The sequence below is a fragment of the Amblyomma mixtum genome, chromosome 2 (assembly GCF_055824585.1).
Source record: "Amblyomma mixtum isolate Tamu chromosome 2, ASM5582458v1, whole genome shotgun sequence".
NCBI lineage: Eukaryota > Metazoa > Arthropoda > Arachnida > Ixodida > Ixodidae > Amblyomma > Amblyomma mixtum.
The window spans coordinates 140578691-140592652 of NC_143013.1; the positions used below are offsets into that span (position 1 = coordinate 140578691).

Here is a 13962-nt window from a genome sequence, read left to right on the forward strand (position 1 = left end):
CTCGAAGAACGCTACATAAAATTTCTGTGCACTTCTAATTTTAATAACTTGCGTAGCTCAAGCAGCGTGTTACCAGAAACCGTTTAAAGCCCAGATTGCGCTGGTGATTAACATTGGAAGAAACAAAACAACGCTACTATGACCAGAAATACAGCCCACAAATAAATACCACACAAGAACACCGAATAAACACCACACAGCCTCGTGTACGTCCTCTCTTCCTTTGTGGTGCTCATTTGTTGGCAGTTTTTCTGGTCATGTTCCACCCAAGAGCTCAGAAACGAATTCTTCAACGCTACTTTGAACAGACTAGAATTCAAAAAATTCCTTAATGGGGTCGAGGTACTGCCTTGAACGGATGTTGTGTATCGATGTTAGTTCATAAATCTAAGCTGTATTTATTCCTTCCTTTATGATTTAAAAATCAGCGAAAACAACATGTTTACCTCACTGCTTGGAATATATCGAAAACAGCGTAATGAACTAACTGCGGCAGGGTGCATTAGCACTTTTTAAGGCTAAGGTTTTAAGGGACGTGCATCTTTCTTCAAGTAAAAAAAAAGAAAATAGCAGCTTTAAAGAAGAACGAATGAGGTAGGCAGTTTAGCTGCTGGAAAATTTAAGGTACAGGAAAAAGCTTCAAGTGAATAAATGAATAAACTCAGTTACGCTTTCTCTTTGCAGGCTGCTGACGTACAGCTACATCTGCGCATTCAACGCATGGCTTGTGCTGTGTCCGCAAACGCTGTCTTACGACTGGCAGATGGGCAGCATTCCACTGGTGCATTCTCCGCTTGATCCGAGATGTCTGGCGGTTCTAATATTGGCGGCAACTTTAGCAGCTCTCGGCTGGTGGGCGCTACGCACACCAAGCCATAACAGCAGTGTGAGTACGCTATGATTTCATCTTTTATAAAAGCATGACAAAAAACAAGTCTAAGTTTTCTTTCTGACGTAACGGGAATTAAGTCTCAAAGAAAGGAACAGCGCAAAGACCCGGTAGGAAACAGGAAAGATAGGGAGCAGGCTTCGTGCCTTCTTCTAAAATTTCTTCTACGACACTGATCTGGACTAAAAATGGTGAAAACAGCAAATGATGCCAGCTTTGGGCGTTTATGTACGGGACAGTGTGGCTCTGCAAGGCCACATATTTATGCCCTAAGTCTTGCAATCAATATTGAAATGTTGCTACGGTGGAGCAATTGACGGCAGAGTAATTGCAAGGTTAACCCCACCAGTCGCTTACAAGTCGACTCGATTCAACTCAAGGCCAACGCCATAACATGGAACCTTCCATGTGTGTTGGTTTCAAATTGCTTGGGTCACATTATATGAAACATAAGAGATGTACCGGGCGTGTCAACTAAAAGAAACAATGACTTCTGAACAGACAATGGGCCTGAAGCCAGCTGATGCTCTTGACCGTTTTTAATGGTCACGTGCAACAGTCAGTTTTGGTGCATTACCTTCTCATTCACTCAGGAGATGAACTCCGAAGCATGATGAAAGAGTTGCACAGGTAGACCAGAAAGGTGGGGCTAAAAATTAACATGCAGAAAACCAAAGTAATGTTCAACAGTCTAACAAGGGAACAGCAGTTCGCCATTTGTAGCGAGGTGCTGGAAGTAGCAAGAGAATATGTCTACTTAGGGCAGTCCGTGAGAGGGAAAATAACTATCATGAGAGGGAAATAACTAGAAGAATAAGCATGGGTTGGAGTGCATATGGCAGGTTCTCTGATATCATGAATGGCAGTTTACCGGTAACACTCAAGAGAAAAGTATACAACATCTGTATCCTTCCCGTACTCACCTATGGGGCAGAAACGTGAAGGCTAACGAAAAGGGTTCAGCTTAAGTTAATGACAATGATAAGTGTAACGTTAAGATATCGGAAGTGGGTGGAGTGGGTGAGGGAACAAACGTGCGTCAATGACATCCTAGTCGAAATCAAGAGGAAGAAACGAGCTTTTGCAGGCTATGCGAAGGCAAGATACCTGTTGGTCCTTAAGGGCAACGGAGTGAATTCCAAGAGAAGGCAAACGTAGGAGGGGGCGAAAAGAATGTTAAGTGGGCGTATGAGATTAGGAAGTTTGCGGGGACAGGGTGGGCGCAGGTTGTAAGGGGCAGGGTTAATTGGAGAGACATGAGACAGGCTTTTGCGCCGCAACGTGCATAGTCGGGCTGATGATGATGACCTTCTTTGGTCATAATTATGTCCATTTTGCTTGGGCCAATTGTGGGGCTTGCGCTATTTTAAAATTAAAATCAGAAGGAAAAGAAATACAAAAAAATGTCCCTGATTAAATTACCGGTTAAGAGAAATTAGCTTATTCATTATACCTTGGCCCAACATTTGAGGTGTGAAGTGAAACATTTTCGAACTCCTTGAACCACAGTTGAATCTGTTGGTTGTAAGAATGCAAGTCTTATGTAATTTTTTCCAGCCAAACCCGCGAAAAAATAGGTAATGCTGACAGCCATCCTCGGCAGTGAGGCTGCACTTCTGCTGCCCAAGAGCGAAATCTATAGCGAAATCTAAGAGACACTAAGGTCGTGATTGCCTGTATACGTGGACCAGCAAATGATGCACCACGAATAGTCAGCGGCCGCCGCTTTGCGTACCCGTCAGTACTCGGCGAAATCGAGCGACGAAACATGAAGCTTTTGTTCTCTGGTAACAAAGACGCCGATCGAAGTGGAACGTGACATAGCGTCGCATAGGAACGAAGTGGGGTGCGAGAAAATGAACCTAACACTAACACCTTGCTTGTTGCAGACAGAATGCAAACTGCGCTCCTGCAGGGACAGTAGGTACCATCATAAAACTGAAGGAGGCACTCAAGGGGGGCGACAGTCTCCTTCAGTGCTGGTCTTACGTACGCATTATGCTACATCAAAAAGGCGGAACGGGTGGTTCGCAAGCAGAAGCAGGCAGAGCTGGCATAGAACAACGTTAGTGTCGTAGGCAGTGATATATAGCAGAATGTTGTTGGGGGGGGGGGGGGGGGGGGTGCAATAGGGGGGTATAAATACGTTTTCCCCACTTAACCGTGGCTGGCAAAGTTCAATACCGACCCCGCCGCGGTGGCTCAGTGGTTACGGCGCTCGGCTGCCGACCCAAAAGACGCGGGTTCGGTCCCGTCCACGGCGGCTGAATTTCGATGGACGCGTGTGCGATGTCAGTGCACGTTAAAGAACCCCAGGTGGTCGAAATTTCCGGAGCCCTTCACTACGGCGTCCCTCATAGCCTCAGTCACTTTGGGACATTAAACCGCAATATACCAAAATAAACCAGTTCAATACCACAGGTCCTGACTCCGCGATTGCGTACGCTACCGAGTGCACATCGACCACGGCGAGCTTTGCACTGAGGGAACAAAGGAAGGACACTCTGGCTGGCACAAACAGGCAGTTACTGCTGGAACAGCCATAACGCCAGCTAGCAACAAAATGCGCTAAGGAATCGAGGCCGTCCGACTCACCCCCTCAGTTACGAGCGAACGTTTGCGCACGCTAGGGCAGTGGAGATACTCCACTGTCGGACGGAACGAGATGCGGGAGAACGTTCTCCCCCGCGGCCTGGCCCAGCGTCATCAATTTCTCAACAAGCAGTTTACACTGCTACACTGCGTCACTCAGAAACAGAAAAGAAACAGGCTCCATTACGTTTTTGTTAGGCATAGCCGGCTTAGCGTCCCTAAGCGACTCAGGCCATGGGAAACGTCACAGTGGTGAACTCCATATAATTTCGGCCACCAGGAATTCTTTAACGTGCCGTGAGATCTCACAGTACACGGGGCTCCAACATTTCTTCTCCATCAATATGCGACCATCGCAGCTGGGATCGAATCCGCGTCTTTCAAGTCAGCCGCCGAGCACAATAACCACTGAGTCACCGCGGCTGTTATTTGTGAACTGTTAATGAAGGAGTAAACAGCGAAGTAATCTGCGCTGGTCTTCTGATTTCAGTGATACTGTTACAGATTCACAGCGGTCAGTGTTCCATTCAGTATTTATACAATGTAATTTGCCCAATCAAACTTCAGTTACGTTTACTGTCAGTGCTCCACATTCTTATACCCAAACTTCTTTCCTGTTATCGTTCGTTTCTCTGAACAGGTCTCTGAGCTTGTTTTCACGCTTTCACTTAACAGAGGCACGAAAGCTGCGCTTGCAACGGTGGCTGCGACCACCACTGCGGTCCTTTCCTGCCGCTGCTGTTGACGACGCTACCGTTCCTGCCAGCGTCCAATCTCTTCGTGCCCGTGGGGTTCGTCGTCGCCGAGAGAGTCCTCTACATACCCAGGTGGGCTGCTTCACGACACTCTCTCATTTACATGCAGAATCGCAGTGCCAGACTAACTACAGCTCCCATCGCTATCCAGCAGACAATGAAGGACAATTTGCTGTCAGAATGGTACTAGAAATATTTTTTAATTTTTTTTTAAGCACCACTCGTTTACCTTATAAAGTACCTTACCTTATCCGTTTACTCATGCGGCTGTCTTTAATTTGCATTATGTGTCACATTTTTAATGACATTAATTCCACAGACACGTTTGTGACGTGAGTTTCACGGCACGATGCCGACGAGAGGACGCTATTTCGTTAAAAAAAAAACAAGATCACCCTGCCGTAAGCGGAAATGAGGTCGTGAGTGTTTCTAGATTTTCAGGGCTTGATAGAAACATATATGACGCTACGTGGCGCTCGATTGGGAGAACAACAAGCAGCAGAGATGTTTACTTTGGTTAATAATTGGAAACGCAATGTAGTGCACATAGCATGTGCACTGCATGCACAGGCGACCACACGAAACAAACGCTAAAATCTTACACGTGTTCATTCGAAGCGAACACGAGCTTAGAGTACGGAGTATTGGACTAATTGGTTAACATGCATTTTGCTGACTAGCCCAACAGAAACGACGAACAGCGGTCGTGTCGTCTATTCTTTCCTGTCCATCATTTTTGTGGCGCTAAATCATCAGGATGCGAGCCTGCGCAAGTATTATGAGTGGGCCTACCTAAATGGAGGCCACCGCCAAAGTAAAAGCTGTGTTCAGCGCTAGCTAGCAGATCTTCAAGAACATGATATGCGTAGCGCGCATTGGCCCACCTGCTGCATGCAGACGGCACCCTGAAAGTGCTGCACTGCAGGCCTAGAATACGCCAGTCGTCGATGTCGAGCTCGTGGAACGAGAAGGATGACGATTCTGGCGTTGCTGTGCGCAGCAGCTGTCACGGGGCTTCATCAGAAGCAGCTGTTCGCGCCAATAAAAGCCCCCGTATTTCTAACTTTCTTGGCAGTCGGCATTGTCCAGCGTCAGGCTAGCTGCCAAACTTGGTCGAAATTCCCTAATTTTCTGCAGTGATTCAGACCCCACTTTCCTGTATACACGATCCTCTGCTACGTTGGGTCACATCTTAAGGCTTCAGCAGCATATGCTCGTTACTGAATATCCAACGCCTTCAGAAAAGTGGGAGAACCCCCGTCCTGCGCCGCAATATGCTGCTCGAAAAAGCAACAGCAGCACCGTGGACCTACCTCCTGTCTCAATTGCAGGAGCCAGCATCGGCTTCAGCGCATGAACAAGGTGCAGTAGCATGGACCGAGAGCGGCCAATTGGTTCTGCAGCACTTCTTGAAAGCACCAGGATGAAAAGCTAAATTCGTGCCTTCGAACAAACCGGAGACAGTACCAGCGCCGGATATTTAGTGCGCACTTTTCAACCAGAGCGCGAGTGCATAGTCTCGCGGCTGACAAGTTCGAAACACGCAGGTCTCCATGCGCGCCAGCGCGCCAACCGCTTCTTCGTACAAAGTGCTGGCAGAACCCTCAACGTTCTTCCAGAGTCACATCGAAGATGGGCGAGTGCAAGGCATGTGGCGCAGTGTAAGGGTCATGCTTGCAGTAGGTTTGCCTATGCGCGCTGCCCGTTTCAGTTATTTTTGGCGCACAGCTGGGTGAAATGAAACGGCAGTTCTTAAATTGGTTGCGAGTTCCGTTTGCTCATGTTCGCACCTGGAGCGCAATGGCTCGAAGCCAAACAAGCGAGGGACAAAGCACAGCGCTGAACTAACAACAGAACGCTTTTATTCAGGACATCAGTACCCAAATACACGCTGGTATCGCAGAAAAACAGGAAAATATAGAAAACAGCACGTTCCACAGGCTAATCATTCTGAGCGTGCGAAAGCTTTGTCGACACACGTAACAGAAGGGGTGATTATGCATTCCGTGCCTAGCCTCATAATCTCTGACGGCTCAGTTATCTCTCTTGTGATCTGATCTTTCCTTTTTGCTATAATTTTGCTCTTCTCGAACATAGATCAGTTGCTATCTCGATAAAAGAGCCCGCATACTTGATATCGTAGATTACGTGCCTCGACAAAGCTTTCGCACGCTCAGAATGATTAGCCTGTGCAACGTGTTCTTCTCTATATTTTTCTGTTTTTTCTGCGATTCCAGCGTGTATTTAAGCCCTGGTATCCTGAATAAAACTATTCTGTCGTTAGCCTTTGCGCTGGTTTACAAGAACCATGACTGAGCAACTCACCCACCAGTTCAACTCTATACATGGTGCCAGAAAGTTCCGGTTATCGCTTCTCCCTGTGCATCGAATGCTGGTCAGCTTTCGATCCTGCGAAATGTTTCCCCGCATATTATGCTTGCCGCGTGCAGTGACGTGTATCAGACAAAGCTTCAGTTAAAGCGGCTGATAATGGTCCTTTTGCACCTTTTTCCGCCACCTGATAGACAGTATCTTTTGTTTTAGTGTGAAGGCACTCATACCGTCGTCAGAGTCGAGCAAAATTCTTTGCTTGTGCATCTTGCAACTTGCTTGTGTGTGATCGCTCGTTGCCACAGCAACTGTGACGCCAAGCGGAAATTTGACCTAGGTCGAGTCGGACCAAAATAGATGTCCGATGATAAGTGAGCGCGCACAACACGATGGCAACCCCAAATTTAGCTAGGGTCATTTCCCCAATTTGGCCCGGGCCTCCTCCAAATTTTTACCATGGTAGGTTTGGACCAAAGTCGATGTCCAACCATAATTGGGCAAGCCCAACACAAATGTAACCTCCAAATTTGGCCCCGGCCATTGCCAGAATTTGTCCCGGTCAACCCCAGAAATTTGACTTTGGCCGATTTGCACGAACATAGATGTACAACCATAACTCACGGCACTTTGCACGATGGCGACCTCCACTTTTTACCCCAGCCATTTCCAAAAATTTGGTCTCAGCCACTCCCCAAAAAGTTGTTCACAGATTTGAAATTTGCGGCATTTCGTTGCTGTCGTGTCACCTGTGGCGTCACTATTTTCATCATCACGCTTTCGCACGCCATACATCGGTTTAAGCGGAGTTAAACCCCCGATAATTTTTCTTAACTTCGTATTGAGTCATTGCTTCTACGAGAAGTTATGTTGGCGTATGTCCCTCTGTTTCACAGAATTGCAGTGATAGTGCCGGCTTAATAGTATGTGAGATTTCGATTCTTACCACAACTTTTCATATTTCCGAATCAGCTGATCCAGTGTGTTTTCTCAATTACCTTCACTTGAAGTGCTCGGGCTAATTTCTAAAGGCTAATTCGATGTGCGGTTGTGCCGATTGGGCGCCACCGTAGAAACTGAATTAACACCACGCGGCAAATGTAACACCAGGAAGGACAGGTCTATTAAAACAGTGCGTTGCTGCAAATCCATATTGTAGTCACTTTGTAGTCATATTGCAGTCATTTGTAGTCATATTGTAGTCACTTTGTAGTCATTTGTAGCCATATCGTAGTCACACTGTCCTCACCTCATAGCACCGCAGCACCGTCCCATCACAGTCTGTTCGTTAAGCGGTGACAGCTGACTCCGTTCCGGTGACTAGTGGTGAGTAAATTTTATGAAGGGTCGCGATCAGGAGCATCATGTTAAAGTAGTGCATCTTTGTGATGGTGTAGGAGAGATTAGTAAGCATGGATCACTACGTGAAATTTGCCTACGCCGAGGGAATAATTAATGGTTGACATTTCTTGCATATCTCTCTTTCAATATAACTTGCAGAGCAGGAACTATGCCATCAATGATTAGTTCAGAAAAAGTGAGGCATCCTGAAATGGCGCTATTTTTTCCACTTCCTTATTTCTGGTGCCGGCTTTAAGAACGGGCTGGCTGATGGATTTTCGTGAATTAATACGAATAATTAAGTATTACCTTCCAAGTTTTATGACTCTCGCGTGATCTAAAAATTGCGGTGACGTCGCAGCATCATTCGAGTGTTGAAACTAAGCCCTAAACAACATGACACAAATAATCAATAACGCATTATTTACCACCCATATACGTGAATTCCGCCTGGTGGTCCATGAATATTGATGATTTGCGCACAATTTGCAAATGATTAAAATGGATACAAAGTTTTTTTTTATCTATACTCATTTAAAGCACGATAGAACTGCTCTATCGCGAAAGTTTTACTACGAGTTTGGGTCGAATCGCGACGGCAGATGAGCGATATCAAGCGTTCACGCAGGCTAGTGCAATTTGTGACCCGCTTCCCGAAACTTTTCGCTTCGACTGAGATTTACCGGCAGGGACGGCTCTTTCTTGCACTTCGATACCTTGGCGTTTGTTCTCACGCGCTGCCAGGTGGATCACATTGGGCTCGCTTAAGCCCAGAAAGCACGCTACGATCTATTTAGGAGAGCAGGTGTTGGCCTCGCTAATATGTAATGCGGCTTTGGAAGCCCCGAAAGCTGCAGCGCAAATGAGACGAAAGTGGTTATTAACGAAGGCATCCAAGGTACCCGGGCATACGAGGCTCCTCCATCTCAGCTGAGCGCGCATGTTGAATGGCACTACTAAAAGTGAGTTTGCTTATTCTCGACTACTTTGCTCGGCTGTCTCAGCGTGCATAGGTGTGTTATGTGACGTTTAACGTCCCGTAGCCACACAGGCTGCGGAAGACATCAAAATGGACGATTTAAAGACGAACTCGGACCACCTGGGGGAAAAGATGAACGCTTTTTCCGTTTAGTTTCTATCGAAATGCGGTCGCCGCTGCAGTGGTTAGATCGCGCGACCTTGTGCGTAGAAGTGGAAGCTCATAATAACAATAACCGGTGGTCTCTTACGGTAACCCAATGGATCCCAAGAGAGAACAAGCATAGCAGGGCGTGTCAAAAAGAAAGCTGCGTGTACAAGCTTATAAAGTTCGCGGGGATCGGGTGGCCGCAGCTGGCACAGGACAGGGTTAATTGGAGCTATATGGGAAAGGCCTTTGTCCTGCAGTGGACGTTGCCGGGCTGGTGATGTAGACAATAGGCACCAAGCCGCCGCGGCTCGTTCATACTACACAGGGCCTCCGATTGCCTGAGAAGTTCAGTGACATGACGCCACGCCTCAGTGCGCGTGTCTGCATCAAATATGTTGATGCAGAGCTATTTAAGGCTCCACAACTGGCCAGGGCCCTGTTCTACTGCTTCCGCCACTCTGATTTCTGTCTCAGACGGAACCATGGTAGTAAGCAGAGCGTCTCCTTCTTTGTTGCCATCAGTACGTGCTAAATGTTTGACCAACCAAAAAAGACACCTTTGACAGAAAATACACGAATACTCGCCGAATTGGAAAAAAAAAAGAAAAGTTGACGTTCCCGTGTACGTACAAGACAGAAGCTTAAAGCTAGAAGACAAGAAGACAGAAGCTTAAAGCGGCCTTATAAGATTTCAAGAGGAGACATTGTCCTCCTGACTACTGATAAGAACAATTCAAGCGCTATTTTGAAGTGCTCGGACGGCATTCTTAAATTGAAAGTGCTTGAAATTGAAAGATGACAAACGTAAAGGTGGACAGTGTGCTTACAAATAAGGAAACAGCACAACATTATAGGGTACATAGAGACGTCTTCAAGTCCGCCTCACCAAAGAACAAACACCCCTACATTCGGCGCCATGTGCCCCATCGCCTAGGCGCCTACCATCTGTGGCCCGCCAAAAATGCACAAACGGGATGTGTCACCACGTCATGTCGTGCATCCTAAGCTCCCCTTACTACAATGTCCGGGTATTTGCAACAAGTTCTTCGTCATCTGGCTAGAAGAGCACAAGCGTACGTATAGGTCTCTTCGCACTGCATTACTGTAGACAACCAGGACGTGCTAGTCTCTTTCGATGTTAACTTTCCCATCAGCTCCGGTAGACTTCGCAGTTTCGTGCTGCAAGGGCCTTCTGGACAACGGACCATCGCCGGTCACTTACGCCTTTTGGGGCAGATGACTTGTGTCGACTGCTGGCTTTCTGCTTGCCCAACACACATTCCGTGTTTAGAATGCAGTACTACAAGCCATTGCATCCTTAGTACCCATTTCATGGCCGCATTTTATCTTCGTTTTTTTTTCTTTTACCTCTTCCACGCTGCTTTCCTTCTGTCTTTATCTCCCAAATTCCCCTCCCTACGCAGAGTAGCATGTCAGCGATATTGAAACGCCGTCTAAATACTCTGTATTTCATTAAAGAGTCTCTCTCTCTCTGCGGCATTGAACTCATTTGAATGACCTCGATAATTCTTCAGCCATCATGTCGATGACTGTTTTACTAATTCGTGACCACAATACAGGCCGTTTCGGTGACCACTTATGCTCTCTCCAGCCGACCACAGAATTCACTACGCAAGAGGAACAAAACGGCGCAATTTCCATTCTCGAACTGCGTTGCAAAGCTGATGTGTCACAGTCGCACTGGCGCTGGTAGTCACCTGAATTTTCTTTCGGCACATGCTATCGAAAATAAACGCTGAAAATAAACGCGAAAATAAACACCTTCGCATTCCGACTGTGCAGAAGCCCGAAGGAACTCAGCGCCCAGTACGGATTGTGAGAAAGGTTTTTTTGAAAAAAGGTTACCAGCAACAGAAGCTAAAGACCGCATAACGCCGCTTCTCTCGGCATAATTCCGAAGCAGCACCATAATAGGAGACAGTGGCAGTCCTACCGTATGCTCCAGAAGTCAGTGAGGCACTAACCACAGTTTTCAAGGACTGCAACGTTCATATCACCCACGTGCCATCAAGTAAACGTAAGCTGAAACTTGTTGCAATGAATGACCTGGTGGAGCGCAGTATACAATCAGAGGTTTAAGCAAAATTCAATGCGATGGTGCCGAATCTGCTTGCTTTGCTTTGCTTTGCTTTATGGGGTTTAACGTCCCAAAGCGACTAAGGCTATGAGAGACGCCGTAGTGGAGGGCTCCGGAAATTTCGACCACCTGGGGTTCTTTAACGTGCACTGACATCGCACAGTACACGAGGTGCCGAATCTGCATATACATCTGCGAATCAGGCAATTTCATCGCTCACTTGAAGTAACATCACAAGAATGTAGCCAATGGCCACCGGAAACAAAACGGCTTGACAGAACAGTGTCACGCAGTGGAACACGACATTGATCAAAACAGCGCCTCAGTCATCACGAAGAAGTATCCATGAGCGGAGCTGTTTGGGCGAGTTGGCGTGTCAAGACGACGGATTCTCGTGACTTAGAGAATTGGCGAAGTGGTTCATTCATATTTTGTTCTTGATCAAAAACTATCGTCTGGCTCTTGCTGATAATTTTGTTTGTCCGTCAGCAAAAAGTGCATTTATAGAGAAGAAAATTGAATTTAGTAGTCTTCTCGCCAGTGGATTCCAACCTGTGCCGTGAAGATCGAAAAACACTCGGCGATCACCGCTTTGAAGCACTTACATAGCAGTGTTGTCTACCCTGACATATTTGCTCTCAAACTTTTGATGCACCGTAATTTGCTTGATAAAACGGCCAGTTGTGGCAAAAGTTAGGTTTTATTATAACACTTCTTCAAAGTTATAGGAAATCACATTTGAGTTCAAAGTTATTTTTTTTTCCATACAACGAGGGGCCTATCGATACAGGCTAACTTCAGTTTCTCCCCCGCCAAGTTTGCCACAACAGCGTCCGGTCGCAACCCCTCCTCGCCGTCTTTTAGCGGGTAAGCGCTGGTTCACTAGCGAAGCTGAAAACCCGGTGTATGCCAGCAGCCTCAAGCTTTGACGGAGCGTCTAGTGGCGTAGGTCTTGCGCAGTTGCGCCGTCGCGCACCGAACTCCTCCCAACCTCCCCTCTCCGCGCGTGGCTGCCGATAGCGGCTGACGGTGAGATTTTGCATGTCGTTCCCTGCGAGGCGAGGCGGCGTTGCGACAAGTTCTTTCGCACGTCCTACTCGGTTTAACTACGTTAAAATCGTACTATTTTTTTCCTCCCCAAAGTTAACCTCCGGGATGTTAAACCTCACATACGATACCATGTACCACATGCGCAAAAGAGCTTTGTTATTTCGGCCGAATAGAGGCTTTGTTTTCTCCCGGAGGATCGCTACTTTTTTATGAAGTTCAACACAACAACTGTATATTTTGAACCGAGCCCATTTCTGAGTTTCACAGGCTCTTGTTTCCGTATCAGTTCCGCCGTTTTTTTTTTCTATGCTACACCAAGCGACTCTTCCACTTCATCGCTGTTGTGTGTCAGGGACAAAATGGATGCTCGCGTTTTTTATTTTCGTGGCTTTTTTACGGCAGTAAACTCTCTGTGCGTCCTAGGCATTCTTGCCACGCACACAAGCACACAATCTTTGCGCCTTGGCTCAGACGGGTTTCGACCGCGTTGGTGCTTTTTTTGCTTTCATGCATATGTTTCTTTTCCGGGGTGCGGCTCTTTACTATGGAGTGCTACCAAAACGTGCAGGTTTTTCTTTCTTCCATTCGCCGTCTGTTGAGGAGGCTTTTCATATGCGGCTCTCGTCTGTTTTACTGCGTTGTCCCAGGGATTCCTTTCCACTCCTCGTGACCTCCTTTGCGTGGAGCCTTTTTTCTGTCTGTTTAGCCGTCGCTCAGCCCTGTCACCCGCACCCTATTGTTAGCAGCCGCCCAATGCGACAAAGGTTCGTGTTCAGTATGTGTTTGTCGCGGGGCTCATTTGTTCCACGCGTCTATACCTTGACGCCTCTTGTCGCTTCTTACTCTGACTTGTCTAGTTTATCTCGATTATTGATTTCCAGCGGCGCTGTTGGGTGCGCGTGTTTTGCAGGCACCGCCAAAAGAAAAACTTGCGTTCTTGACTCCATCCTTTATTCAGATCGACAATGCTCATGGTAGTTTTTTACCCCTGATTGCTTTCCTACTGTTCGCCTTGTGTGAGTTGTTCCCGTCCAGAAACTACGATCCACTTTGGCGTTGCTTATCTGACGCGTCACGCCAACGGGCGGCAGCTTGTGCAGCTTAGCAACAAACGTTTCTTCCGCTGTTTTTGTTATCGCAAGTTCTGTGGACAGGAGCACTGTTGTTTACCTTGTCGCCCGGTTTTACTACGATTGCATTTGAAACTTTTTAATGCTAAATTTCCATGCTTTCTCACATGCACCTGCGTCACGGCAGCAATGAAAGCGTCACGGCTGCACCAGCACCAAGATGCCGACGCTGTAAAATAGGCCCAGGAGAAAGAAGATCATCATATTTCATTTTTGCTGTACTTTTCACGTCACGTGCACCGTTTTTGTTCATTCTCACCCTTGTAGCTATTATTCTGGGACTTGTTCTTAATTTCTAACGCAAATATTATGCTGTCAAAAGCAATGAGTTACTTTTGCTTCCATTTTTCGTAGTCTTTGCTTGCGTACAGGTTTATTTTGTTTGCAATCAGTTTTATATGTTTGCGTCGCGCTCTAGATTTACAAAGGGAATGAGGTTTGATTTTCTACAGGATTGTGTTATATGCGCCTAACCCCAAGGAGCAACGGGAAATGCGGGCTTCTATTTGAATGACCTTCGGGACTCTTCGTTGGCTCAATGAAATATTGATGTTATGCTCAGAATGGAAAACCGAGCAGCTTGCATCACGTGCACCATCCTCTCAGTATTTGCTTGCGCAGCGAAATCGGAAGTGGACCGTAGGCTTACA

At 46.9% G+C, this 13962-nt stretch overlaps 1 protein-coding gene across 1 annotated transcript in view; it reads left to right on the top strand.

Moving 5' to 3' along the window:
• The window catches only part of LOC149361094 (protein O-mannosyl-transferase TMTC1-like), a 261151-nt gene that overhangs the window by 193221 nt on the left and 53968 nt on the right, over positions 1 to 13962 (top strand). The window contains exons 9-10 of the mRNA XM_089572587.1: positions 685 to 886; positions 4157 to 4308. Coding sequence (XP_089428713.1) covers positions 685 to 886; positions 4157 to 4308 — 354 coding nt within the window. The remainder of the gene's footprint in view (positions 1 to 684; positions 887 to 4156; positions 4309 to 13962) is intronic.